Source organism: Eucalyptus grandis, chromosome 10 (assembly GCF_016545825.1).
Source record: "Eucalyptus grandis isolate ANBG69807.140 chromosome 10, ASM1654582v1, whole genome shotgun sequence".
NCBI classification, from domain to species: domain Eukaryota; kingdom Viridiplantae; phylum Streptophyta; class Magnoliopsida; order Myrtales; family Myrtaceae; genus Eucalyptus; species Eucalyptus grandis.
In genome coordinates, this window is record NC_052621.1 from 28,396,034 (window position 1) to 28,423,688 (window position 27,655).

At 37.7% G+C, this 27,655-nt stretch overlaps 2 protein-coding genes across 2 annotated transcripts; both read left to right on the plus strand.

Moving 5' to 3' along the window:
• The first annotated feature begins 16,210 nt into the window (after positions 1-16,210).
• On the plus strand, positions 16,211-16,834 carry LOC104423899 (GDSL esterase/lipase At5g14450). Its single transcript, XM_010036335.1, has 2 exons — positions 16,211-16,403; positions 16,596-16,834. Exons 1-2 carry the CDS (start codon positions 16,211-16,213, stop codon positions 16,832-16,834), a joined length of 432 nt encoding a protein of 143 aa, XP_010034637.1.
• A 4,364-nt stretch (positions 16,835-21,198) lies between these two features.
• Positions 21,199-24,386, plus strand: LOC104423900 (bidirectional sugar transporter SWEET4). Its single transcript, XM_039302962.1, has 6 exons — positions 21,199-21,241; positions 22,523-22,559; positions 22,953-23,169; positions 23,731-23,892; positions 23,990-24,109; positions 24,237-24,386. Exons 1-6 carry the CDS (start codon positions 21,199-21,201, stop codon positions 24,384-24,386), a joined length of 729 nt encoding a protein of 242 aa, XP_039158896.1.
• The last annotated feature ends 3,269 nt before the right edge of the window (positions 24,387-27,655 follow it).

Here is a 27,655-nt window from a genome sequence, read left to right on the forward strand (position 1 = left end):
GCCTGACCTCGGTGACCGTCGCCGAACCTCAGGCAATGCCTAGGTCACACGACCCCAGGTGACGGCCGCCTGAGGTCGCGAGGTCGCGCGACCCTAGGCGACAGTCGCTTGAGGTCACACGACCTAGGTGGCCGAGATCTGGCCATCCGGTCGCCGGATCCGGTGGTCCGGTGGCCGACTTCAAAAAGAAAATAGAATTTTTTTTAATTTAATAAAAGTAATTTACAAATGCAAATTTTACCAAACGATATTTGCATTTCGGAAAATCCCATTCACCCAAAGGTATTTGTATTTTAGTAAATGCATTCCCTAAAAACCGAACCAAACGGGCCCAATATGTGTACAGTGAAGACCCATGGTATTACAAGTGGTATCAGAGTTGACTTTCGACCGCGGTTGGGGCCACAGCGAAGACCCTTTGCTCCTAAGGGGAGCACAAGGATGGGGCATGTCTCCATTGGACGTGCCTAGGGAAGGAGTTCTAGGTTGTTGGGGGTAGTATGGGCTGCACAATAGGTCTCTTTGCAATGAATCTCAGGCAATAACTACTTATAATTTCCAATCCAATTAATGGTTAAATCAAATTTCTCTTCGACCAACACCACAATTACTAAGATTTTTAAAGGTATTTTGATTTGCAATCCGACATTTTATAAAATCTTTAGTGGGAGAATATGATGTGGATCCCTACCTTGCAACTATCTTGAATTGCAGTTTCTGACTCATATATGGCTTGCCATTCATGCATCCCGATAGCATTTTAGTTCTCATCATCAACCCCATCGGGATTGCATTATAGCTCATCTAAATAGGGATTTTTTTTTATTACTATGCTCCAAACTAGCAAATGGTTTGTGCTGGATATTTATTGATTCATTCTTTTTTTTTTTATCTAGGTTCTTCGAGATTTATCTTTAAAATTGTCTTACTGATAGCTATTCTACTTATACTATGCTATTTGAATAGAAATCTATAATAAAAGTTCTACTTTTGCATGTTGATACTCTAATATCCAAAAATCTTGAAAACCTAGATAAAAAAATTAAATTCAATAAATATTGAGCACATAATCTCTGTTGGTTTGCAGCATAGTAATAGAAAATCTCTATGTAGATGAGTTGTGATGCAATTTCAATGGGGTTGATGGTGAGAACTAAAATGCTATCGGGATATACGAATGGCAAGCCATATATGAGCTAAAAATTGCAATTTTCAAGATAGTTACAAGGTAGGGATCCACCTCATTCTCCCACCGACTTGTTCTTAAGGATTTTATAAAATGTTGGACTGCAAAATAAAATACATATAAAATCTTAGTAATTGTGGTGTTGGTCAAGGAGAAATTTGATTTAAACATTAATTGGATTGGAAATTAGAAGTGGTTATTGCCTGAGATTCATTGCAAAGAAACCTATTGTGCAACCCATACTAAAGGCAGCACATACTATCCCAACAGCCCAGAATTCCTTCCCTAGGCACATTTGGGGGACAAGAGACATGCCCCTCCCTGCTCACCGCATGTCCGGGCGCACACACTTTGTGCACGTCCGGAGACCGAGGTGCGTACTCCACACTCTTTGTGGTGGTCACTTTTTTTTGTAGTAGACAAAGATAACGAAAGAGGCAAATCAATTTGATAAACTAAGTTTTTAGTTTACAATGAGGGAAGGGGGTGGATTTGTACGTACCATGATCATAAGAGGGGAGCTATACATGATAACGTTGAAGACATCGTAGATTATTCCAAATGCAAGAGTTCTTCTCCTATGGTCAAGAAAAACTAGCAAGAACTGTAGTGACACCGTAGTGACGAAGACGACTTTGTTGCAAAGCCAATAAACCACCTTCTTCTACCAAAAAGAAAGAATTAATCGTAATAGTCTGAAGTTTGTCAATGTGCCTAGGACAGAATGAGTTTGTAGAATTAATTACCTTTTAAAATTGTTTACCGATAGCCATTCTACTTATATCATACTATATGAATAGAAATCTACTAATAAAAGTTCTACATATGCACGTTGACACTCCAATGTCCAAAAATTTAATTCTACACACACTCATTCTATTCTAGGCACATTGACAAACTTCAAAATATTATGATTAATTCTTTATTTTTGTAGAAGAAGGTGGTTTATTGGCTTTGCGGCGAAGTTGTCTTCGTTGATACAGTTTCACTATAGTTCCTGCTAGTTTTTCCCGAACCATAGGAGAAGAGTTCTTGCATTTGGAATCATTTGCAATGTCTTAACATCATCATGTACAGTTCCCCTCTTATGATCATGGTACGCAACTGATATGCGGCTACGGCTAGGCAATCAAGTACGTACAGTCTTTTTGTGTTACTCGATATAAACTCTTTTTTTTTTAGGATCCGCTGTGATAATGAGAAAGATTTCTGGATATACGCAAAAAACGGTCGATAATATCAGAATCTGATACAAATCCACCCCATTCCCTCATTATAAACTAAAATCTTAGTTTATCAAATTGATTTGCCTGGTAAGGATTGATTTGCCTCTTTTTTATCTTTGTCTACTGCAGAAAAAAGGCACCACCACAAAGAGTGTGGAGTACGCGCCTCGGTTCCCAAATGTGCGCAAAGCGTGCGCATCTCGGTCTCCGGATGTGAGATGCCTAGGAGATAGCATGTCTCTTGTCCCTCGGATGTGCCTAAGGAAGGAGTTCTCGACTGTTGGGGTAGTATGAGCTGCTCATAGTATGGCTGCATAATAGGTCTCTTTGCAATGAATCTCAGGCAATAACCATTTCTAATTTCCAATCCAATTAATGTTTAAACCAAATTTTCCTCACCAACACCTCAATTACTAAGATTTCTATATGTTTTTTGTTTTGTAGTCTGTCATTTTATAAAACCTTAAGAACAAGTCGGTGGGAGAATATGAGGTGGATCCCTACTTTGCAACTATCTTGAATTGTAGTTTCTGACTCCTATATAGCTTGCCATTCGTGCATCCCAATAGCATTTTAGTTCTCACCATCAACCTCATCAAGATTGCATTATAGATCATCTACATAGGGATTTTTTACTAGTATGCTCCAAACCAGCAAAGGGTATGTGCTAAATATTTAATGATTCATTCATTTTTTTTTTTATCTAGGTTCTTCGAGATTTACTTTTAAAATTGTCTTACCGATAGATATTCTACTTATACCATGCTATATGAATAGAAATCTACTGATAAAAGTTCTATTTATATACGTTGACACTCCAATTTTCAAAAATCTCTAAGAACCTAGATAAAAAAAAAAATGAATCAATAAATATCCAGCACATACCCTTTGCTGGTTTGGAACATAGTAATAGAAAATATCTATGTAGATGAGCTATAATGCAATCCCGATGGGGTTGATGGTGAAAACTAAAATGCTATCGGGATGCACGAATGGCAAGCCATATATGAGCTAGAAACTACAATTCAAGGTAGGATCCACCTCATATTCTACCACCGACTTATTTTTAAGGATTTTATAATATGTCAGATTGCAAAACAAAATACATATATAAATCTTAGTAATTGTGGTGTTGGTCGAGGATAAATTTGATTTAAACATTAATTGGATTGGAAATTAAAAATGGTTACTACCTGAGATTTATTGCAAATAGATCTATTGTGCAGCCCATACTACAGGCAGCCCATACTACCCCAACAACCTAGAACTCCTTCCTTAGGCACATCTGGGGACAAGAGACATGCCCCCTCTCTAAGCACCGCATGTCCGGAGATTGAGGTGCGCACGCTTTGCGCATGTTCGGGCACCGAGGCTCGTATTCCACACTCTTTGTGGTTGTCACTTTTTTCTATAGTAGACAAAGATAAAGAAAGAGGCAAATCAATCTCATAAACTAAGTTTTTAGTTTACAATGAGGGAATGTGGTGGATTTGTTCGTACCATGATCATAAGAGGGGAGTTGTACATGATGACGTTGAAGACATCGTAGATGATTCCAAATGCAAGAGTTCTTTTCCTATGGTCGAAAAAACTAGCAAGAACTGTAGTGACACAATAGTGACAAAGACGACTTCGCCACAAATCCAATAAATCACATTCTTCTGCCAAAAAGAAAGAATTAATCATAATAGTATAAAGTTTGTCAACGTGCCTAGAATAAAATGAGTGTTTGTAGAATTAAATTTTACCTTTAAAATTGTCTACTATTCTACTTATACCATGCTATCTGAATAGAAATCTACTGATAAAAGTTCTACTTATGCACGTTGACACTCTAATGTCCAAAAATTTAATTTTACAAATACTCATTCTGTCCTAGGCATGTTGACAAACTTTAGAATATTACGATGAATTCTTTTTTTTTGGTAGAAGAAGGTGATTTATTGGCTTTGCGGCGAAGTCGTCTTCGTCACTACGGTGTCACTACAGTTCCTGCTAGTTTTTCCCGACCATAAGAGAAGAATTATTGCATTTGGAATCATCTCTGATGTCTTCAACATCATCATGTTTAGCTCCCCTCTTACAATCATGATACGTACAAATCCACCCCCTTCCCTCATTGTAAACTAAAAACTTAGTTTATCATATTGATTTGCCTCTTTCTTTATCTTTGTCTACTATAGAAAAAAGTGACCACCACAAAGAGTGTGGAGTACACGCCTCGGTCCCCAAACGTGCGCAAAACGTGCATGCCTCGGTCTCCAGATGTGCAGTGCGCAGGAGGGGCATGTCTCTTATTCCCGGACATGCCTAGAGAAGGAGTTCTGGGTTGTTGGGGTAGTATGAGCTGCTCAATAGGTCTTTTTGCAATGAATCTCAAGCAGTAATCATTTCTAATTTTCAATCCAATTAATGTTTAAATCAAATTTCTCCTCAACCAACACCACAATTACTAAGATTTCTATATTTATTTTGTTTTGTAGTTCGACATTTTATAAAATCCTTAAGAACAAGTCAGTGGAAGAATTCTTGCATTTGGAATCATCTGCGATGACTTTAACGTCATCATGTACAGCTCCCCTCTTACGATCATGGTACGTACAAATCTACCCCATTTCCTCATTATAAACTAAGAATTTAGTTTATCAGATTGATTTTCCTCTTTTTTTATGTCTACTACAGAAAAAAAGTGACCACCACAAAGAGTGTGGAGTACATGCCGTTCTATCACTTCCTGGCCAACTTTCTAAATGCTTGTGCGTGGACTGCATACGCCCTCATCAAGCTTGATATCTTCATTATGGTAATTGGAACATAATTTGAATTAGTTTCAACCCCTTCTTCTTTCCAAGTCTAGAGGCATAAGAATTAAAAGAAATCACCATATACACGAACCTATATAATCCAATAGTAACACATAACTTGGGAACAACCTGCAAATTAGCAATGGACTTGGGGTGCTGTTTGGTGCAGTGCAGCTCATACTTTACGATTGCTACTTTAGGTCCACGCCAAAAGGCGAGAAGCTGAACCAGCTACGGTGTGATGGAGGAACACTGTTTTTCTATAGGTTCATAGCTTTTTAGTATCCACTGACCTTAGTAGACGGGCTGCTTTTCTTTGCTTTTTAGTTGGACCAAATCTCCGTCTAGTTTATTAGCTTATTTGCATGTCGGAAATATCAAGGCTTGCAGGAAGTATGTTTTCCTATATGTATATGTTTAACACTTGTTCATAACTTGAATGATTATCGAATTATGCACTTTCAGTTCAGTTTGTGTTGTTTAGGGTCTCTGATATGCTTTGTGAAAACCTTTTTATTCAATGGAATCCAATTGACTTGAGGGACCCTAGGTATGAGTGGCTTCCTTTACTTGTTGGGGGTCCTGTAGATGGACCCCTCAGTATAGTTTTAGGTTTCCTTTATGGTTGAGGGTATTAATCTATTGGCATAAGTGAAGGCTTCCTAACAGTATTCACACATAAATTTTTTGCCCATAGACCATTTCCAAAAGAAAATGGGAATTTATTTTTCCACAAAAAAATATCTCTTATCAAATTTTTGTATATAGATTACCTAGGCATTTAATATAGTTTTTGAATGTATTTATTTTTCTTAAAAATAAAAATATAAAAAAATCAAAAAGATTAAAAAAAAATAAAAAGTTGGAGCTGATGATTTAAATGTTGTTAGCCAAGGCCGAAAGGTCAAATTGGAATTAAAACGGCAAGTTAGGGCCAAAATGTAATTTCTAAAAAGTTGAAAGACCAATTCACAAATTTTACAAAATTTCGCCCCAGCCCTTAAATCATCATTTAGGCCCTCGATTGGGTTGAAATTGAACTTTGGCTAGGTTAAATTAATTGAATTGGGCTTAAATGACCAAATTGCATTGAATTTGGTATTTTTGGGCAAGAAAATAGCAAACTTTGAGGGACTTTCTTGCAAAATTGGATGGGGACAATTGTGAAGATTGGTCAAGATCTTAAAATACTATACATAAGCTTGCTAATTGATCAAAATTCACAACTAAATTGATGGATTAAAACAGCTAAACCAGCTGCCAAAATTCAGTTCATGAGTTGGTCTCAACTCAGAGCTGTTGAGTAAGCAAATTGATGGTCCCATCATATTCTCTGCAGCCACCTAATCAACCTAATCTTTATACATGATGGAAGACCATAATTAGGAGTGCAAGTGGAAGAAAATTGGGCAGGGATAAGCTCCTAAAGGCATGTGAAAGTCGTAGCAAAACCCACACACTCAGCAGCTGTAGAAGTTTGAAAATTTTGGCTAAATCAGAAAGTGGGTGAATTAGCTCAATTAGCAGGCTTAGTAGGTGGGCAAAAACCGACCAAAAGATTGTTTAATTTGGTGGATAAGATCTCTGAAGCAAGCTTTTTGGAGGCATAAAACATAGGAGATAAGAAGCACAAGGGGGAGCTCACAGTCATTCTCAAAATACACTTTCACAAGCAACTCAAAAAAGGTTAAACTCAAAAAATCTAAATCGACATTTATAGAAAAAAGTGAAATTTTTGCAAACTTATAACCAAAATTAGCCAAAATTTTCAACTAGAGAGTGAAACTTCACTCAAAGATCTTTCAATCCATAGGTTACACGTCCCAAATGGAGTCGGGAAGGCCTCTTAAAGCCCCATGAAAAACACCCTCCTGTTGGGCCAAGTAAGACTGAAAATTTTTCAAATTGTTGAGCATGGTAGGTCACGGGTGAGGGAAAGCGAGTGATTTTGAGAAAATTGAGAGACAAATGAGAAAAATCATGACTTGTAACCCAAACTAAAATACATATAGTTTGGTTTGATGTTAATTTTTTCAACAAAAAAAGTCATGGAGTCTAGTTTTGGGGACTAATAAAAACCTTTGTCATCAGTTCTTTCTTTGTAGATCTCATTTTCCAATTGAAGGAGCCAACTTTTATGGACTCCCGAGGATAATTTCTTGATTTCCTTGGCCAAGAGCCACTTGAAAAAGAAACTAGTAAGCAAGGTAAGAATCCTAGATGTATTTTTGGTCAATTTTGAACATATTTCAACAATGAAAAATCAAGAGAAAATCAGTCCGGAAAATTGATTTTTGAGGCTAAAATTTTTTAGTGTTGAAATTTCTTCAAGAGTCTTGCATGTTTGATTTGTTATGTCTATTTTTGTGCATAACTTGTCTTCATAAGCTTGATAAATGTTATATGGGAGTATCAATGATACTAAGGTTAGCTTGGTTTGACCTTTAATTTTCGTGTGAGCCATGAGACCATCTAAAATTTGAGCTAAAAACCAAGCCTATCCACATTGATTCATGGTTGGTCAGTGTGGACTTTGCGTGCGTGCTTTTTGGAGATGTCGTTTTGATGTATTTATATTATTTTTTGAAATAGAACAGAGAATGAGCTTACAGCAAAAGCTATGTATATTATTCAAAAACTAAAAAATGCTTAAATACATACTAAAACTAAACCATAAACCCACATTGCCCACTAACAGCTTGCTTGGTCCACAAAACTAGCAACAAGCTAACATAATAGTTAAAAGATGTGCAGCTAACTGCTCCTACAAGATAAGATTGACCAAGTAAAACAACAATTAACTAACTCCTAGAAGACTGGACATCAACAAACTAACTAAACAAAACAAAGAAAAATAGATAATATGGTCTTGATACATCAAGACTCTCCTCCTGGATCAAGTACTGCACCCTCCTAGCTTTGCCCTGAGATGTTCAAATCGACCAACATGAAATGACTTCGTGAATGGATATGCATTCTGGTTTTTTGAACTGTAGCACATCAGTTTCACCTCTCCAACCTTATGCACTTCTCTCAAGGAGTAATACTTGACCTTAAAATGCTTTTGTTCTTCCATGAAATATTGAATTATGTGAAATGACAAGAGTAGCTTGATTATCCGCAAATACTTCTATGTCTTCTTCTTGTTGCATATGCAGTTCATCCATTATTTTCTTCAACCATAATGCTTGATTCAAGGCTACAGTAGCTACAATGAACTTAGTTTATGCAGTTGATTGAGCCACTATTTCCCGCTTCTTTGAACAATAGGAAAAACATGCTGACCCAAATGTAAAGCAATAACTTGAAGTGCTCCTTATATCATCTACTAATCCTATCCATTCATTGTTAGAATACCCCTACAACTTAAACTCCTCAACTCTACAAAACTTAATCCTATATAAAAAGTACCTTTCAAGTACCTCAACACCCTCTTTGCAACTACCATATGCAACTAACTTGCATAATTGAGAAATTCAAACAAGACACTTACAGGAAACATGATGTCTGGCCTAGTTGCAGTGAGATACATAAGATAATCAATCAAACTTCTATAAATTCTTTAATCTGCAGGTTCTGATCCATCCTTCTTTTGAAGATTTTCCTTATGACCCATTGGAGTACTCACACTCTTGCACTCCTCCATATTGAATCTCCTTAGATCTCCATCAAGTACTTCTTCTAACAAATAAAAACTTCATTCTAATTCTGCTTAACCTCCATTTCTAGAAAATACGACATCCACCAAGATTAGTCATTTCGAACATCTTCATCATCTCTTGCTTAAATGTAGTAGTCTGAGCACTATTACTCCCTGCCACCAGCATATCATCCACATAAAGAGACACCACCATTAAGTTAGATACTTATTCTTGACATATGAGTGGATTCACTAGGCTTTTCTTGAAACCCAAACCCAACAAGTGCTCATCCATCTTGCTGTACCATAGAGAGTTTTTTTCAGCAAATAAACTTTATCTTCTTAGCTTGGTGTGACAAAGCCTTTTGACTGCTCAACATAAATCTCCTCCTACAACACTCCATTCAAAAATGTAGATTTCGCATCTAACTAATATACCTTTCATCCTTGTTGAGCTGCCAAAGCAAGAATCATTCTAATTGTATCTAATCTTGCCACAGGAGCAAAGGTTTATGAGAAATCAACCCCTTAAACATGTGCATATCCTTTCACCACCAACTTGGCCTTATGCTTATTCATTGAGACATCATGATTAAATTTGGTCATGAGAACCAATTTTACTCCAATCACCTTCCTGTCTTCAGGCCTCTCCACTAGCTCCCATGTTTGGTTCTTTTCTATAATAGCCAACTCTTCCTTCATTGCATTCATCCACCTTTGATTGCCTTTAGCTACCTCATAACCTGTAGCTTCTAAAATAGCCACATTGCACCTCTGATATATATATATATAAAGATCTAGTACCCAAAACTGGAACATCTTCCACCAGCTCATCAGGTTCTAGTGAGATCTCTTTGTGCTTGTTTTGTGGCTCATTTGTCCAATCCAATTTCTCATCTTCCAGGAACTGAACATCCCTGCTAGCGATCACCTTCCCTGTCTATGGTTGATAGATCCTGTAACCTTTTGACACTAAACTGTAGCCAACAAAAATCCCAAGTTCAGCTTTCTCTCCTAGCTTGTCTCTCTTAACCTATGGAATATGAGAAAAACACAAACAACCAAAGGCTTTAAAATATCTTAGAATTGGCTTCACATCAAACCAAGCTTCAAAGGGTATTTTCTTCTCCAATATCCTTGTAGGTAGTCTATTCAGCAGAAAAAACTGCGGTGTTTGCTGCTTTTGCCCAAAACTCTTTTGGTGGATTCTTCTCATACAACAAATACCTAGTCATCTCCATAATGTTTCTAGTCTTCCTCTCACCAACTCCATTTTGCTGTGAAGAGTAAGGAGCAGTAAGCTGATGCTCAATTCTAGCCTCTTCATAGAAAGATTTAAACTTTGTGAAATGTATTCTATTCCATTATCAGATTTGATGACCTGAATCTTGCAGCCACTTTGGTTCTCAACCCATTTCTTAAACTTTAGAAATACCTCAGCAACTTTTGACTTTTGCTTCATAAAGTAAATCCAACACATTCTGGTATAATCATCAATGAAAATAATGAAATACCTGCTACCATTTAGTGAAAGAATCACTTGTGGACCATATAGATCTGTATGAATCAGCTACAGCTTCTTTGTAGCTCTCTAAGTGGATTCCTTGAAGGAAAGTTTTGTCTGCTTGCCCAGCAAACAAATTTGCACCTAGTGATTTGCTCCTCCAGGCTTGGTAACCTAGTTGCCATTTCATTCATCTACATGAACAGCACGCCTTTGTGATAAAAGTGCCCCAACCTCTTATGCCATATTTGTGAATCATTGCCTGACACTTAAATGCCATCCACTCCTTCTCAAGATGATTCAAAGAAAAACTCTTTTGTTACATCTTTATCTTGAACAACTCCTGACCACTAGAGTCAAATATCAAACACTTCTCATTTTCAAATATCACCTTAAATCCATTTTCAACCAATTGCCCCACACTTAACAAATTCTTATCAATCTCGGGCACATACATCACATCGGAAATCAGCTTAGTTCCAGCACAACTCTCCATTGCTATAATCCATTTACCTTTCACTTCTAAGTACTCCATATTCTCAATCCTTACTCTTGACTTCAATGACTTGTCAAGGTCTATAAAAAGCTTTTCATCACTTGTAATGTGGTTTGTGCAACCACTATCAACAAGTCAATTGTCACATGATACTAAAGGAGAAATAAAAGGCAACAAATAGTTGATCTACCTCTTGCTAGATTATAGCGTGTACCTCACCAAGCTGCCGATCTCTCTTCTTTTTGCAGAACTTCTCAATGTGTCCAAGCTTATGACATTTTCTACACCTTATTTGGCCTCTTCCAACACCTAAAGTGTGGATGATTCTTTTTTCCATAATGTTGACATGAGGAATATCTTCCCCAATTGTTCTTGGAGTTGCCCGCACTGTTATCTCCTGCAGCAACTTCTGAACCACTACTGCCATTTCCTTTCTTCCCTTTCCACTTCTTGACTTTTCCTCCTACATTCTACTGTTCTTTGGCTAGCAAAGCTCCTTCTGTACTTCCTTCCAGCCTCATTAACCTCCTCTACTCTTATGCTTGCAAAGCACTTAGCAATTCTGCCAATTTGATCTGAGACAAATCATTGGTATTCTCCAAAGAGGCAATGGTTATCTCAAACTTTTCGGGCAAGGAAACAAGAATCTTCTGCACTAGCCTATTATCAAAGAGGTTAGTGCCTAGAACTCTTGCCTGATTTGCAATGCTTATCAACTTATCATAATACTCATCAATTGTCTTAGACTCCTTCATCTGCAATCTCTCAAATTATGTGATCAGATTTAACCCATTCATGCTTCTGATCCTCTCATCTCCTTGATACTCAACTTGGAGGAAGTTCCATATAGTTTTGGCCAATTCACAAGCCATAATTATGCTGAAAATGGCAAGTGAGACAGCAGCATATAAACAAGAATTTGCCTTTGCTTTCCTTATTGTCCTTTCATTGTGAAACTTGATCTGATTAATGGTTGGATTGTTAGGAAGGGAAGCAACTTCATAATCTTGTTCCACAGCTTCCCAAAAATCACAACCCTCTAGATAGGCTCACATTCTCATTGCCCGGCTTGATAATTTTCTCCATCAAACACTCGCAAAGCCATTGTTGAGAATCCACTCCATCTTGCCTCCATCTTGCTTTTAGCTTCTATGGATGCAGACACACCTTTAATCAATCTCACAAGCCACTCACAACCCCTTAAGATCAAGAAAGCCTAATACTAGTGTTATTTTTCGAAAGAATAGAGAAGGAGTTGACAGCAAAAGCTGTGTATATTATTCAGAAAATTGAAAAATGCTTAAATACATACTAAAATTTAACCATAAACCCACGTTGCCCATTAACAGCTTGCTTGATCCACAAAACCAGAAACAAACTAACAAAATAGCTAAAAAAACGTGCATCTAACTACTCCTATAAGAAACCACTGGGATTTGCCCCAGTGACCACCCTTCCAACATGAAAGGGGGAGATGTGGGTTCAAATCCCCACCTTCTCATAGGGGATGGGGTGGGGACGTGTAAGTTTCAGTGCAGCTAACTAGTGAGTGTAGAGTAAGAATAGAGTAGGACTCCTATAAGATAAGATTGACCAAGTTAAAACAACAATTAAAAAATAGAACATCAACAAACTGACTAAACAAAACAAAGAAAAACAGATGGTGCGGTCTTGATACATCAACAGTTCGGTTGATCATTCTTTGTGATGTTTGTTGCATTTGAAAATCCTTGTTATCTACTTTCACTCGGATCAAGTAATGTTTCCCTTAGATCTCGTAAGTGGTTAGTGCCGGGGCTTGAATTCGGGCATGCAACATGTTTGCTTGACTTGGGTTCAAACCCTAATTTGCAAAATTAGCTCAAACCACATATTTGAGACCGATTTTAGCTTGGTTCTTGTGTGTTTTGGGCTAAGATTTCTATATAATCTTGCTCTTTGCATGTGATAGTATAATCTTGATATTTTAATTCCACATGAGATTACTTATGAGTTGAGATTGAAGGCCACAAAAATGGCCCGAGGAAGCTGCTTTGGGATGATTTGATGCACGCTAAGCATTTGACGAAATGCACAAACCAAGTTTCGATCTTGAAACGGTTGATTTGAACTATGTTCTTGTTATATTTATGTATTGGGCAGTTCCATATTAGTGTAAATTTATATGTTTAGGAAATTATTTTAAAAAAATTAAAAAAGAAGAAGAGAAAATATGAAAATTTCAAAAAATATTATTAAAATAATGGATGGTATCAAATTGTGGCATAAATGATATTTATGAAATTTTCCTAATTTTAAAAGGTAATTTTCCTAATTTAATGATATTTTGGTATTTTATAAAAAATTATAAATAATCCATTTTGCGTAAATTAAAATTATTTAGAGTAATTTCATGCATATTTAAATTCCCATTTTGTTCATGGGGACTCTGTCTCGAGGCGTGATAATAAGGCCATGTAATATTATTTTCCTAACTTGTATTTGAGTTTTTCTTTTCACATTACTTTCAAGTCATTTCAATTTCTTGAATGTTTATTTACCGCACCGCTTTTCAATAATTTAAGTGTAAATTTATTTTCTAAATTATGTTAGGATTAGTCTAGACATTAAAAAAAAACTACAAAAACATTTGCATGGACACTTAGTGGTTTCACAAAGATATAATTGGTAATCAAGATTGTGTGACCATTTAAATGAACAATCTTTCAAGTTAGTGATACCGCAATGACGCTAATAGAAACATTGATGTAAACAAGTCCCCATTCCTAGAAATCTCTAGTTTTGTAGGAATCGAGACAACACTCTCGTATCTTGATTGGTTTCTAGCCGACCTCTATAGACTAGTGGTGACTTCTAAAAATATTTAAGTTATTAAAAACTGAAATACAAAATCCAACGTCACATGAGATATGGGCTTGGGAGACCCCGCGCCTAATCTAAGGCCGTTGGTCCGCCTCTCAAGGCAATACATCTAAACCTCTTCCTTTTCCCCAAAATGGCAAAAGAGAGGTCGCGACAATGGGTCAAGTTCATCAACGAAGTAATGGTGCTTTTCACGAGGAAAAAATAAATGATCTATGTATATCATATGTCTTCTTGATCATTCTTTCATCGGCTTTCATATCTTTGTGGCTAGAGGCTAGAGTAGTTTAACGATATGTGTATATCATCTGTCTTCTTGATCATTCTTTCATTGGCTTACATATTTTTGTGGCTAGAGGCTATAGCAGTTTCTGGTTCAGAGCTGATGGTGGTAACGTGCTGAGCGGACAGCATTGTCGGTGTAGTTTCTTCTTTTTACACATTCAGGCGATGTGCATATTCACCAAGTATATCTTTACAGATGAATGTTGTTTTTCCACGTATCTTTCAAGCAGTTAAGCAAGTAACTAGTTGGTGAAGTTTTGAATGGTTGGCTTTACTTGTTTTTCCTTCTTCGATTGCCCTTCGATTTACATAGACATCCTGGAAGGAGTTGGAAGTGCTGTGACTTACGCTATACGGATCAAATTGATGTGTGACTAGTTATATTGATGTGAGGTCGTTTGGTATCTATAGATGTCTTAGCCTCGCTCGAGGCAAACAAGGAGAAGTGGTTGGCTTAAGTTTCCATTTTTCTATTTTTGCTTGGACAGATTCAGTTCCTGAACAAGAAAACTTTAATAAGAAGCTGAGAAGGTGGAGCGTGTCTGGAAATTTCTCATGCAACCAATGGTTTGAGATATGATATGCTTTCAAATTTTCTCATGCAATCAGGGTAAATTGGTACACACAAGACTTAGTCCATTCATCAAAATCAGGACGGAACGCCACAAAGAACGCAGATAATTTATGTTCGAGTTGCAATTTTTCACTATATGGTATGTAGACAATCAATATGTGTAATGTTTCATTTAAGTTTTTGTCACTTTCTTGCAAAAAATAAGACAATTGTGCTCCTACCTCTTGGACCTCAAGAAAGCTTTCGCTGAGGAAATGCGGAAAAGCGTTCATGTAAATTATGCAGCATTCCCGAAGTGACTTCACAAGCTCATCGTTCACTGGATTAGGCGTGACCAACAGTGCATGTTAGCCGATATCCTTCAGCAAAATAAATCTGACGATAGGCAGTTGATTAAGTTGGGAATTCGCTAATTTGATTTTTGTTTATTGTTCCTCTTGCAGAACATCCAAAGAGATTTCGGATTTAGAGGGACAACTACTGTCCATTAGGAACCTACTGTGGACTCAAGCTACCTTAATTCATGGATTAAGTGACTTCTTTTGGTTGAGCAAGATTAAATCAAGTGCAAAGTTAACCCAAGAGGAATATCCCAAAACCATAGTTTATGAACAAAAGCACAATGTCCCGAGACATGTGCAGCTGATTTCTTTTGGTTGTTCAAGTACAATTTGGCATGTTTTGAGATTTGGCAAATGTGAATATATTGGTTGGGTTATTCATAAGTTTGACATGTTTTGCACGTGCATATGAATTCTATTTGTGGGATAAATGAAGTGAAAGTTTTTTGCAGTTTGAAAGCACATATTTATTGCGATGTTCTTTATGTGCACTAGGCACTTAGAAGCTCTTCTGGACTTTTCTATGGTAAGATAAAGAAGACAAAGTGTAGCATTTTTTTTTTTTTTTTGGACAAGACACCTTGTGGGAGTTAGATTTCGCCCTTTTGGCATGTTGAAAAATGAGTCGGAAAGAAACCCAAATCAATGATTTTGAATGCTTTAGAAAACGTTCCTATTTGCTCAAGACTCAGGAGGTAGTTTGTTCTTGTAAGATCTACATCATTCACAGCTGAATAAACACATAAATGCCAAGAATTTGTTATTCTTTAATTTATAGGAGCAATATGATCTACGAAAATTCGCAGTTGGAGTTCAAAGAACAGGAAATGCATCGATCGTCAAATTTGTCAAAAAAGAATTCAAGAATTATTCAAAACATGCACACAACTTCAATGCTGAAGAAACCAATTCATGATTGACAACATCATCTACTGATTTCCATCGCTATATTCTTCTAAAATGCCTTCTATTCACTTGACATGCTTCAAAAACCAATTTAACATGTCCTCTTGCCCTCTTCGGCACTCTTGACAGCAAATTCGTTGTTGTCGTTGCACCTCATGCTCCATTCATGACTGACAGGAAATATCTTCACATAACTCTAAAACCGTACTAGTGTCTCTGAATTAGTGGAAGTGTGAAAATAACCAGAGGGGAAGAAGTGCTACGAGAGCGAACTGATGGGAATGTGAAAAAATGATCTCATCGTCTGACAATTTGTTTGCAACCAAATGCACAAAACATCGTCTATCTGGATACATAACACTGGTCCAGTTGGATGCTTGCCTTTCATGGCTCTATCATATAATGGCACCCTTGACCAGAATGGCTGCGTCGCTTACCAAAACAATGTAGTTGAAGAATTCAACCAGCATCTTAAAGAAAGGGTGAACCGGGTAAGAAATAATCTCTCCATGGCTGCATTCACATACGTGGACGCATATTCAGCCAAGCTATCGCTGATCAGTGATGCTAAAAATCAAGGTCATCTTCTGCATATCAAAGGGTACTAGCTCTCTCAGGCTACACTTGATGAGAAGAAACTACAAAAAAAATGTAGAGGGAAACTAGCGGTCCCACTAAAACAGATGGTCTGTTTTGCCTAATGTTTCATTTGGACTAATACTAATGTGGTGTATAAATTTTGTGCTAATAATTGATGATATCTGGTATCAGGTTTTGTCGATCCACTAAACTACTGCTGTGGTAGCTTCATGCCAACCTTTGTGAGGTGTGGAATGTCGGTACAGGTAAACGGAACCACCATTCATGGAGACGCTTGTGGTGATCCTCAAGATCGAATTAGCTGGGATGGGATACATTTCACGGATGCACCCAATTCATGGGTTGCTTCACGCATCCTCAATGGTTCCATGTCTGATCCACCTGTGCCAATTTCCAATGCTTGTCCGTAACTTACCACGTCAATATTGAAGATGTCGGCACCAAACATCTTCCTTTTCTTTTTCTAATTTCTGATCATTCAGTCTAACTAAATTTTACTCCAGTCAGACTCAGAGCATATGTCCTGTAACATTCACAGAGGAACTAACATAAGCGTGGACATTTCACTAGGAAGGTTCTACTATATGCTTTTAGTGTGAGTTCCATACTGGAAGTTCAGACCCATTTTTGGGCCTTACTCAAGAAACAGAATTCAAACATCTCATTCCCAATTTGCATCCACTGCTTCGCTGGATACAAAATTCAAGTTGATTTATGAAGCTGTAGGAAGATAATTTGAGACAACCCGTAAACGAGAATTCAAAACGTCTTACGGTCCATTCGCTCTTAAGAAAAAAAATTAGATTTTGTCTCTAATCCGCAAAGGTTACTATAGGTCGATAGCTTACTGGCAATGGAATGGCCATTTAAGGGCCTGTTTGCCCTTTGCAACCCACAAAAGAGGACAAAGCTGGTCCATTCTCTATTTCCTTCAAGAAGCCGTACAAAATGAAACCTTTTTCGTGCTCCAGTACCCACACCAATAAGCTAGGATTCCAGTATGGCGTGGCTTTCCTGTTGCTCTCCCGCACAAACAAATAGTCCTAATTTATTTCCTCTCTTGACTTCGTTTCATGCCCGCGGAACATATGTACATCATCAGAATTACAGTACCTTGATGCCACCATCTTCTAAGATACAAGAGCTGGTGTCCAGTAACTTATCAAGAGGCCTGAACTTCCTGCTCCAATTCCTTCCTGCTTCTTTTGATCCCCATCATGATTCGCTGTCCCAAGTGTCTCCTCTCTAATGGCAACAATATTCTCTGAAATGACAATCTCCTCGTCCAACCTGTGCAAATTGTGAGAGATGCATATAAGAAGTAAGCAACTACTCGAGCTAAAGATGACTAAATTGTAGAACAAGGGACTTAATGCTCCTGGAGAACTACTTCCATTGCCGGCTCGATACCATAACTACGAATGGAAAAAGAAACACTATCAGAACTTGAAATGAAAAGCCAATGTAAGTTGAAAATCATCCTAATGTAAACTGCCATGTTCAAGAGACCCGGAGGTGATGATAAAACCATTTGCATCATCTGTTCATCCCCCACCCGGGCTGAAAAAAAGGAAAGAAGAAGAACCAGTAGAAAAGGAGGAAAAAGAAACCGTAACTCAATTCATATTAAGCGGTAGGCGGATGGATCATTGGAGATTGCCAGTGTACCTTATATGACAGCACATTATTAAGGAAAATACGAACCATGATGTAGTTCAGTTGATCTGAACAGATAAAAAACCTATAGGTTAAGAGAGAGCATATTTGCTGTACAACCCAAATCCTAAAGGGATGGGGTGACATGGCCGTCCTTCCTCCTAAAGGACGCAGCCTCAAACCACCCAAAGCCATCTCCCAAAAGCCCTCATGATGACGCTCTCGCTCTAATGGTCACCAATTGAAGAACCTGAAAAAAAAAACATGATAAGAAGAAAGGAATGAGCTACCACCGCTCAATGAGAAATACATTTCTTCTAAGTGGATCGAGCAATCACAATGCACATTTAAAACACAAACATAACTCACTTTCACCAAATCCAGAAATTTAATAAATCTCCAAGGCCAAAATGTAACATTTCTTACTTTAACACAATATGTTCAAAGCAAAAATATTCAAGATAATAATAGGCAAACACCAATGGTCCAACCCATTGGTCAATCTCATAAAAATACACATCAATGGTCCATTCCATTGACTAATCTCATACTACATATCAATGGTCTATCCCATTGATTTACCTTATATGAAACCACACGTCGATGGTCCATCCATTGACTAATCTTTTGCTCAATATCAAACCATGGTCACAACACAATGCTTAGTGACAAGGCGATCAAGATTCCCCCTTTGATAAGGTCTCCACCTATTATTAGCCGGTAGCTCGGCCCATAAGAATATCTTAGACTAATATGCACATACTCACAAGCCCCTCGCTAGGCTCATAGCGATATTGAGTATCAACATCGATTCACAACAACCTCCACACACACACAGAGCATAATTCAATTTCGTAAATTGAAAACACATAATCGCTAGGCTCATAGCGATATTGAGTATCAACATCGATTCACAACAACCTCCACACACACACACAGAGCATAATTCAATTTCGTAAATTAAAAACACACGCACGCACGCAATTCAATTTCGTAAATTGAAAACACACACACGCACGCACGCACCGCACGCACGCACGCACGCACCCACACACACACACACACACAAAACACACACGCACGCACGCACGCACCGAAACGCACGCACATAATTCAATTTCGTAAATTGAAAACACATAATCTTTTGGCAACCTAGCTCATTCGCCGAAAATGCTTTTTGTAAGGCATTTTTCATGTCATTTTAGAACTCATTTCTTAAACCAGAATAAATTTCACATTTTCACAACACATTTTATTAAGCAATTTCACAAATCAACATATGTATATACACACTTCGGAATAACTTTTCAAAAACATTTGACAAACCATTCATAAATAATAATCCATAGTAAAAGCTCAATCCAGATTTTATGCAACAAAATATGCTTTCAATAACTTATGATCCATCAAATCTACCTAGCTTTCAAGACATAAGTTTACAAACTCATAGAAGAAATAGTATCACTCATCTAGGAATGCCCAAACCAACCTACTACAGTTAGTCGAGCCCACATACTCAAATTCCTAACAGATAACCGAAAAACACTATCAAAAGACTGAGTAAAATGATATTTTTATAAATGACTCGATTACACTATGCCTATTTATCGATAAAACGACATCTATGCGCCAACCAATGCTTGCCCATAGCAAAAATCTATTGTTGTCCCATCACGCTCTAAACTTGTTCGGGCCATAATATCCTCCACATAGGTTCTTTTCAAACAAACGTACAGTCATAGAAAGCCATTTCGATGTACTACAAAAACCCTAACTCAATCACCCCAAAAACTCACTAAAAACGAATGAATTTCAAGCCTGAAAGTTAATGTTCGGAACCCCACCACTAGCGCAACGAACATCAAAATTTTGTTTCAGGCAAATCATAAGCCTAAATTAAGATTCGTAAAATTCTATAACTCCACAATACCTTAAACTATCATTTCTATAAAAATACGTAGTTCAATGACTCAAAAATCAGACTTCGCCGCATGAATCTCCAATAATTCCGAATATAGTCCTAACCTTCCCTGCAACTTGCATTGCAGAGGTTTCAAACACCTGACCTTTCCCTTCAAAGGCAGGCGCCTACCCAGCAAAGCCACCACGGCCGGTGGTAACATTTAGTTATTTGCCAAAAATCTAACTAATAATAGCATGACACGATGCATGTGTGTGTATATATAATAGCAGCTTACGTACCTATTGTCTATTAGTTGCATGTATGGCACCAATCGAGGTCCAAATGTCAACCCAACTCTCAATATTACCTCGCAGTGTACTATGATAGTTGTATATAATCGATCAATCCCATCATGTTTTATACGGAAAATCATGGTCTCTTTTTGTATATAACTAGTGGTTACAGTTTGAGATATTGACTAATCATCCAAATTACTAGTGATGGATGCGGATTGCACGATTGGCAAACCCTTCTACGCTCGTACACTCGATAAGGTGCAAGCCAAAATTCTAGCAGGTGATTCGAATAAGGATTATAAAAAAAATTCTAATGTGGATTGAAGGATTTGAATTTGAATCTGGATAAAGAGAGAAAGAAGGGCCAACGTTTTAATTAGGAAACACATTTTTTTTCTATTGCAATAGTTGGCAATTCCAATATATATCCCTTCTAAATCCACGCTAGAAAATGGAAAAGTAAAGAAAAGAAAAGAAAGATCACAGGCAACGATTTGATGAGCAAGACCGTGTACACTTATTAATCTGTAGGCGAAGCTTAACACAAATCTGTTTAATTAATTAAGCTCTTTTCCGTTATCATTGTGCTTTTAATGATTTTTTTGTGCGTATTTAATAATTTTGAGCGAAGATAATGAAGGAATAATTAGATATTTTTGACGAGGGAGTAATTTACGGGAAAAAAATCTCCGTGAATATCACACTACAACTGAAACTCCACATCTCTCTCCCTCTCTCTCTCTCTCTCTCCCTCCGCTTTCACTCCATATATATAGGCTGCATACTCCCTCTCCCTCTCCCTCTCCCTCTTCTACGCTTTCACTCCATATATATATATATAGGCTGCATTACACGCAGCTTTCTCCGATCATCACGATACCAAGGTGCTTCTCTATCTAGCTTGCGAAGGATAGTGGAGATGGTGATGGCTAAAGCAGCTAGGAACACGGTTGGCATCCTCGGTGAGCTCATAATCTCCGATGATTGTTATTGCCGTTTTGACTCTTCAGAAGAGATTGCGAAGAGCTCACTCGGGTAGCTAGCTAAGCTCGTTTCCAAAATAACCTGTCTTACATGGGATGAGAAAGGGGCGAACGCCATTAATGCTTGATCCAAGAGATACGTGTAGAAATTGGAGTTTCGAGTCCCCTTCTTTGTTTGGGCATGAAGCAAGGTGTGCGTGGTAGAAGATGGGAAGTGCTGAAATGGGTTAGGTTTCAAGACTTTATTTCTTGTAATGAAGCAAATGTTGGACAAATAGGCATGGAGATCAGCAAAAACCCTTTAGATAGATGGAAGATGTTAAAAGAAATATATTTCACCCATGCAATTTTGAGTGCAGTAAAGGGTTCCTGTCCTTCTTGGGGATGACAAAGCTCAATTGTAGGCAGGGAAGCTATTTCTCAGGAAACAAGGTGGTGAGTTTGTAATTGAGAGGATATTCGCATGCCTGAGATAGATGGGCAAAAAAGGGGAGTTATAGAAGGGCTAGCGAATCATGATGAACTTCAAATAGTGGCTGGCTTGATTAATAAGGAGAATAAAATATCGAAGGAGCAAACTCTGCAAAGTTTATTCGATGAGCAGATAGTAGATGGAATACTTACAATTCATTAAGTATGAATTACAAGATGGATAGCTTGGCTTGGACTGGAAGTAAATCAAGAGACTAAGTGATGATTAGGTATAATCAAATTCGAGAAATGGAGCAGCAATAGTGTCAACCACTCATCATCTTCCTACAGACAACAGAGGACATATTGCTTCAGTGTCGCTGGACGAAGGAAGTTTGGTCATACTCCGGAATACAAATCCATTAAAATGGATTAATACCACAAAAAATTACAAACTGGTACATCTATAACAAATGAAGGGTAAAACACTAAACTGGTAAACCTATAAACTACCAACGTGTCAACCAACTTAACAATTTCATAGTAAAATTTAACGAAAATTAACATAATTTAACGAAACTAACATTAGATAAATTTGTCCCATATGTACCAATTTGGGCTTTTGGTGGTTAAAAAATTAGTTTGGGATATATTTGTACCGATTTTTCAATATGGGATTTATGGCATTAACCCTATAAATTAACCCCTCATTCTCGTGTTTGCCCCTTCTTTTAATGAACAAAAAGTAGGTAACTGTTCATATGATTTATTTCGACTCTTTGTGATAGAAATTCATGGATTTTGTTCCGATAAGTTTATTGACTTTGTCTTTACTTTTTCATTGAACAGGGAACGTTATATCTTTCGGTCTTTACCTCTCCCCATGGTAAACTTCACTCACCCTCTTATTATTATTTTAAACATGCAATACTATAAGTAGAGCCATCTCAATTCGTGAGTGTGGCGTATCACAATTTTTTTTTTTTTTTTTGATCTTATAGGTACATGTGGTTGGACTTACTAGATCTATTGATGTTGATGCACTTTCTTGTATGTCACCCACATCTAATACAATGGATGTATTACATGTCTTTGTTGTGACAAAAAAAAAAAAACTAATTTAAGTTAATGTTCATGAAACATCATCCAACTTGGTGATTATGTCACGTCAATTGAACTTGCTAGAGAGAATCCTGTATTAGATGTTTTCCTAGGTTATAATGCATTAATGTATAGTGCTCTCGATTATTAATATTTCTATATCTATTTTGGTTGGCAGTCCAACATTTTATAAAATCATTGAGAACAAGTCGGTGGGGGAATTTAAGGTAGATCCTTACCTTGCTACCGTGTTGAACTGCACCTTCTGGCTTATCTATGGCTTGCCCTTTGTGCACCCTGATAGAATCCTTGTCCTCACCATCAACCCCATCGCTCTTATGATAGAGCTCATCTACATCGGCATCTTCTTTTACTATGCTCCAAACCAGGAAAGGGTATGTACTTGATATGTCTTTGAACTTTATTGATTCATTATTTTTTATCTAGGTTTTTTGATATTTACCTTCAAAATTGTCTTACCGATAGCTTTTCTACTTATACCATGCTATTTGAATAGAAATCCACCGATAAAAGTTCCACTTATGCATTCCAAGTTTTTTACAATAATTGGATACATTGTGTCACTAAATTCAAATTTATTCACATAAAACACTGTTGGCATACAATAATTATAGATGCACTATAGTTAGTCTTGTTCTTTTTATTTTTCCTTAATTTGATATTTATTTAGTTTGCTACTCCTATAAATTTTTCTAGTGAAACGTCCGTGATTATGTTATGTCCTATTTATGTAACATTCATCCAATGAACTGAAATGTGTTACATATCTTGGTTTTCCGTCAATATGCCTTAAGTCAGGGCGCCTTAGTTTTGTATACCGTTTTCTAGACACTCCAATATCCAAACATTGCAGTGTAAAACACTCATTCCGTCCTAGGTACTTTGACAAACTTCAAAACATTGCAATTGATGGTGGCAATTCTTTCTTTTGGCAGAAGAAGGTGGTCTATTGGCTCTGTGGGGAAGTTGTCTTCGTTGCTACAGTGTCACTGGTTTTCCTGTTGGTTTTTCATGACCACAAGAGAAGAATCCTTGCTTTTGGAATCATCTGCGATGTGTTCAACATCATAATGTACAGCTCCCCTCTTACCATCATGGTACGTACACATCCATGCCCTTCCCTCGTTATAACCTAAAAATTAGTTTGTCACTTGTCAGATTGTTTTGTCACTTTCTTTGCTTTATTTACTGCAGAAAAAAGTGATCTGCACAAAAAGTGTGGAGTACATGCCATTCTATCTCTCCCTAGCCAACTTTCTCAATGGCTGTGTGTGGACTGCATATGCCCTCATCAAGCTCGACATCTTCATTCTCGTAATTGAAATGGAGTTTGAATTAGTTTCAACGCTTCTTCTTTCGAACTCAAGAGGAATTAAAAGAAATCACCACATACACGAATCTTTGATCTAACAATCATGCATAACTTGGGAACAACCTGCAGATTAGCAACGGGCTTGGGGTGCTATCCGGTGCGGTGCAGCTCATACTCTACGGATGCTACTTCAAGTCCACGCTGAGAGATGAGAATGTGGTTGACGTGAAGGCTTCTCAACTCCAGCTCTCTGTTTCTGATGGACCAGCTAGAGTGTGATCAAGGAACATTACCCCCACTCCACGATATGCTTAGCTCTCTGTCTAAAAATTCTGGGCACTTGTCGCTAGGGCTAAGTTGGGAAAAAGAAAAAAGAACTTGTAGTAGTTGTTGGGGATAATTAGGGATTTCTCTAAAATAATTTCTTATATTAGAGATATTTAATAATTCTAATAATTCTCTATATTTCTCAATGTTGAGCGTATATCTCAATTGATATGTTTTCTTAAATAGTCATCTAATAAAACCTATAAATAAACTTATCTATTCTTCTTCAATAAATATTGAAATATACTGAAATTTCCCCAATCTATTTTCCATGTATTATTTTCTTAACTACAGTAGTGATTAGATGTTAGGTTTTTTTCTTTTTTTCACTCTTTTTGGAACCTAAAGATGGTAACTTTTCAAGTAGGTTTGTAGCATCACACGACCCGTCCATACTCATCAACTCGACTCTTCTCGCCTTCGAATGCAATCCTTTTTTTCTCAGTTAATTGGGCAAATTTGGGATATGAAACGACACAAAAGAATTTACTGGTTAAAAAAAAAATGAGTAAGATAGAAGGAGAAAATATTGGGTGCCTCAGCAATAGACATGTGGAACTTGCACAAGTCCACTCAACCCTCGACATGCGTCATCTGCGGCCCACTTTGCGAAAAATTTCAGATTTTCTCTCTCCCCTCCCTGCGTTACTTTTTATCCCTTTTCTCTGTTACTTTTTCTCTCAAGTCTCTTGCAAACGCACCACAAACACTCTCTCCTCTGTAACAACCTCCCTCTCTCTCTCTTCCCCGTCGCAGAGATTGAAGAAGAGCCTTCGACGCCGGTCATGATTCCACCCCCTCTCAATCTCGTCCGCGACACCCTTGATGATCGCCTCCAGGTCTCGCTGAGCTCCTGGGAAGTAGCGGATCATCCGGTCGAGAGTCCCAAAAGCTTCACCTCCTTGATTCTGAATTTTGAGGCCTTTGAGGACCCCTACTCTCAGGCCACTATGGCCATGAGCTTGAAGTTCAAGTGGCCATTGCCACGAGATTGAGGCCGAGCTTGAAACTCGAGCGGCCAAGATTACCCAAGCTTCAGGTTCAAGGCCAAGCTCCATGGCCAAAGCAGCCAGCTTGGGCTACAACTTGAGCTCGGGCAGATGCAAGAGGAAAGAAAAAAAAAGCAATTACTAAACAGAGAGAGAGAGAGTAACGGAGAGAGTGAGGAGACAAAAATCTGAAATTTGTGGTGGTTCTGTACTTGAAGATGGAAAAAGAGAGTTGAGAGAAAAGAGGAGAGAAAAGGTAAACGCAAAGAAGGGAGAAAATCACTAGGGTTTGTCTGGCCACATTTCCAATATGAAAGGGCAATGTGAGGGTTCAAATCCCCATTGAAGACAATTTAGTTTTAAGTATGAGTTTTAACTTTTACGCCCTATAAGAAAGCGGACTAAAAGTTTGAAAATGAAAGTTAAAGTAGGAGTAGAGTAGGATAAACAAAAAAAAAAAAAAAAGAGAAAAGTCTGAAATTTTCTGCAATGTGGGCTTGTGGAGACACATGTCAAGTGTTTAGTGGACTTGTGCAAGTCTGACACATCTGAGGTACCCAATATTTTCTTGGAAGGAAGAACCCTAAAAAAGTGAAAGAGATATAAAGTAAAAAAAAAATAGAATGAGTGTAGGAGAAAATATATTCTGCCTCATCAATTGCTGACATGGCATGCATTTGTTAGTCATGTCCTATAATACAATGACATGTGTATATTGAATTCGAATAAAAAATTATTTTGGATAAGAAATTTTACCTAATTTGAATATTGTACGGATATTGCTTCCCAATTTGAATTTGTTGACGACTAGCGGACGGTGGTTCACAATAGCATGGCTATGATGATGGTTCAACCAAGTATCTTGTCACAATGAGAATTCATGGCAATGGACTTCTTCTTACCTTAGTTTTATATACAGTTTTTTACCCACTCCAATGTCCAAATTTTGCACTGTACAAACTCTCATTCCATTCAAGGTACTTTGACAAATTTCACAACATTAAGGTTGATGATGGTATTTATTATATATTAATGTTGACTTCTAACTTCTTTTTTTGGCAAAAGAAGGTGATGTATTGGCTCTGCGATGTCGTTGCCACGGTGTCACTGGCGATCCTACTGGTTTTTCACTACCCCAAGAGAAGAATCCTGGCCTTTGGAATTATTTACAACGTGTTCAACAGCTCACCTCCTACCGTCATGCTACATATACATCCATATCCATTCCCTCATTGTAAACTAAAACCTCAATTTAGCAATCCCAACAAATGCTAACCCCTTCATTCCTTTTTTTTCCCCTCTTTCTTTACCTTTATCTGCTGCAGAAAAAAAGTAATCACCTGTGAAGTACATACCCTTTTATCTCTCGCTAGCCAACTTTCTCAATGGCTGCATGTGGACTACGTATGCCCTCATCAAGCTCGACGTCTTCATTCTAGTCAATTGAAACAAAACTTGAATGAATTTCAACCTTTTTTACTTTTGAAGTCAAGAAGCATGAGTATGCAAAGAAACCAACACATACACGATTAACATGGGAAAACCCTGCAGATTAGCAATGGTCTTGGGGCGTTATTCGATGCAACGCAGCTCATACTCTACTGTTGCTACTTTAGGTCCACACCGGGAGATGAGAAGGTTGTCCGACCGAAGGCTTCTCAAATCCAGCTCTTCGTTTTTTATGGACCGGACAGAGCGTAATCAGGAACATCACCCCAACTGTTGCTCTCTGTCTAAAAAATCTGGGCACTTATCTCGTGTTTATAGCCGTTTTCCCTTTTTCTGCATTAAGCTAGGGCTGTGAGGAAAAACAATTGCAATAGTGATTAGATGTTAGTTGTTCTGACCTATTTTGGAACTTGATGATGGTAACCTACCGAGATCGCAGCTTCTTAGGCTGCACATTGTAACGTTTCTATTTCTCCCAATTTTTATTCTTTTGAATCTTGGAACAAAAAAAGAATAAAAACCTGTTTGGTAAAATATTTATTCCCGGAACAATTTCTCTATTTTTTTTTTCCCGGAAACAGTTTTTGAGAAACAAAAAAAGTAACTTCTTGTTTTCAAAACAATTTCTAAAAATAAGCTGATTTTCTTTTTTTTTCTTTTGTTTCTCTCTCTTACCACGGCCACCTATAATCGCCCGAGCCACCGCCGATTGCCGCCACCGCCGCCGCCACCGCCACCGTCGACCGCTGCCGCCCATTGTCGCCCACTACCACCGCTGCACGA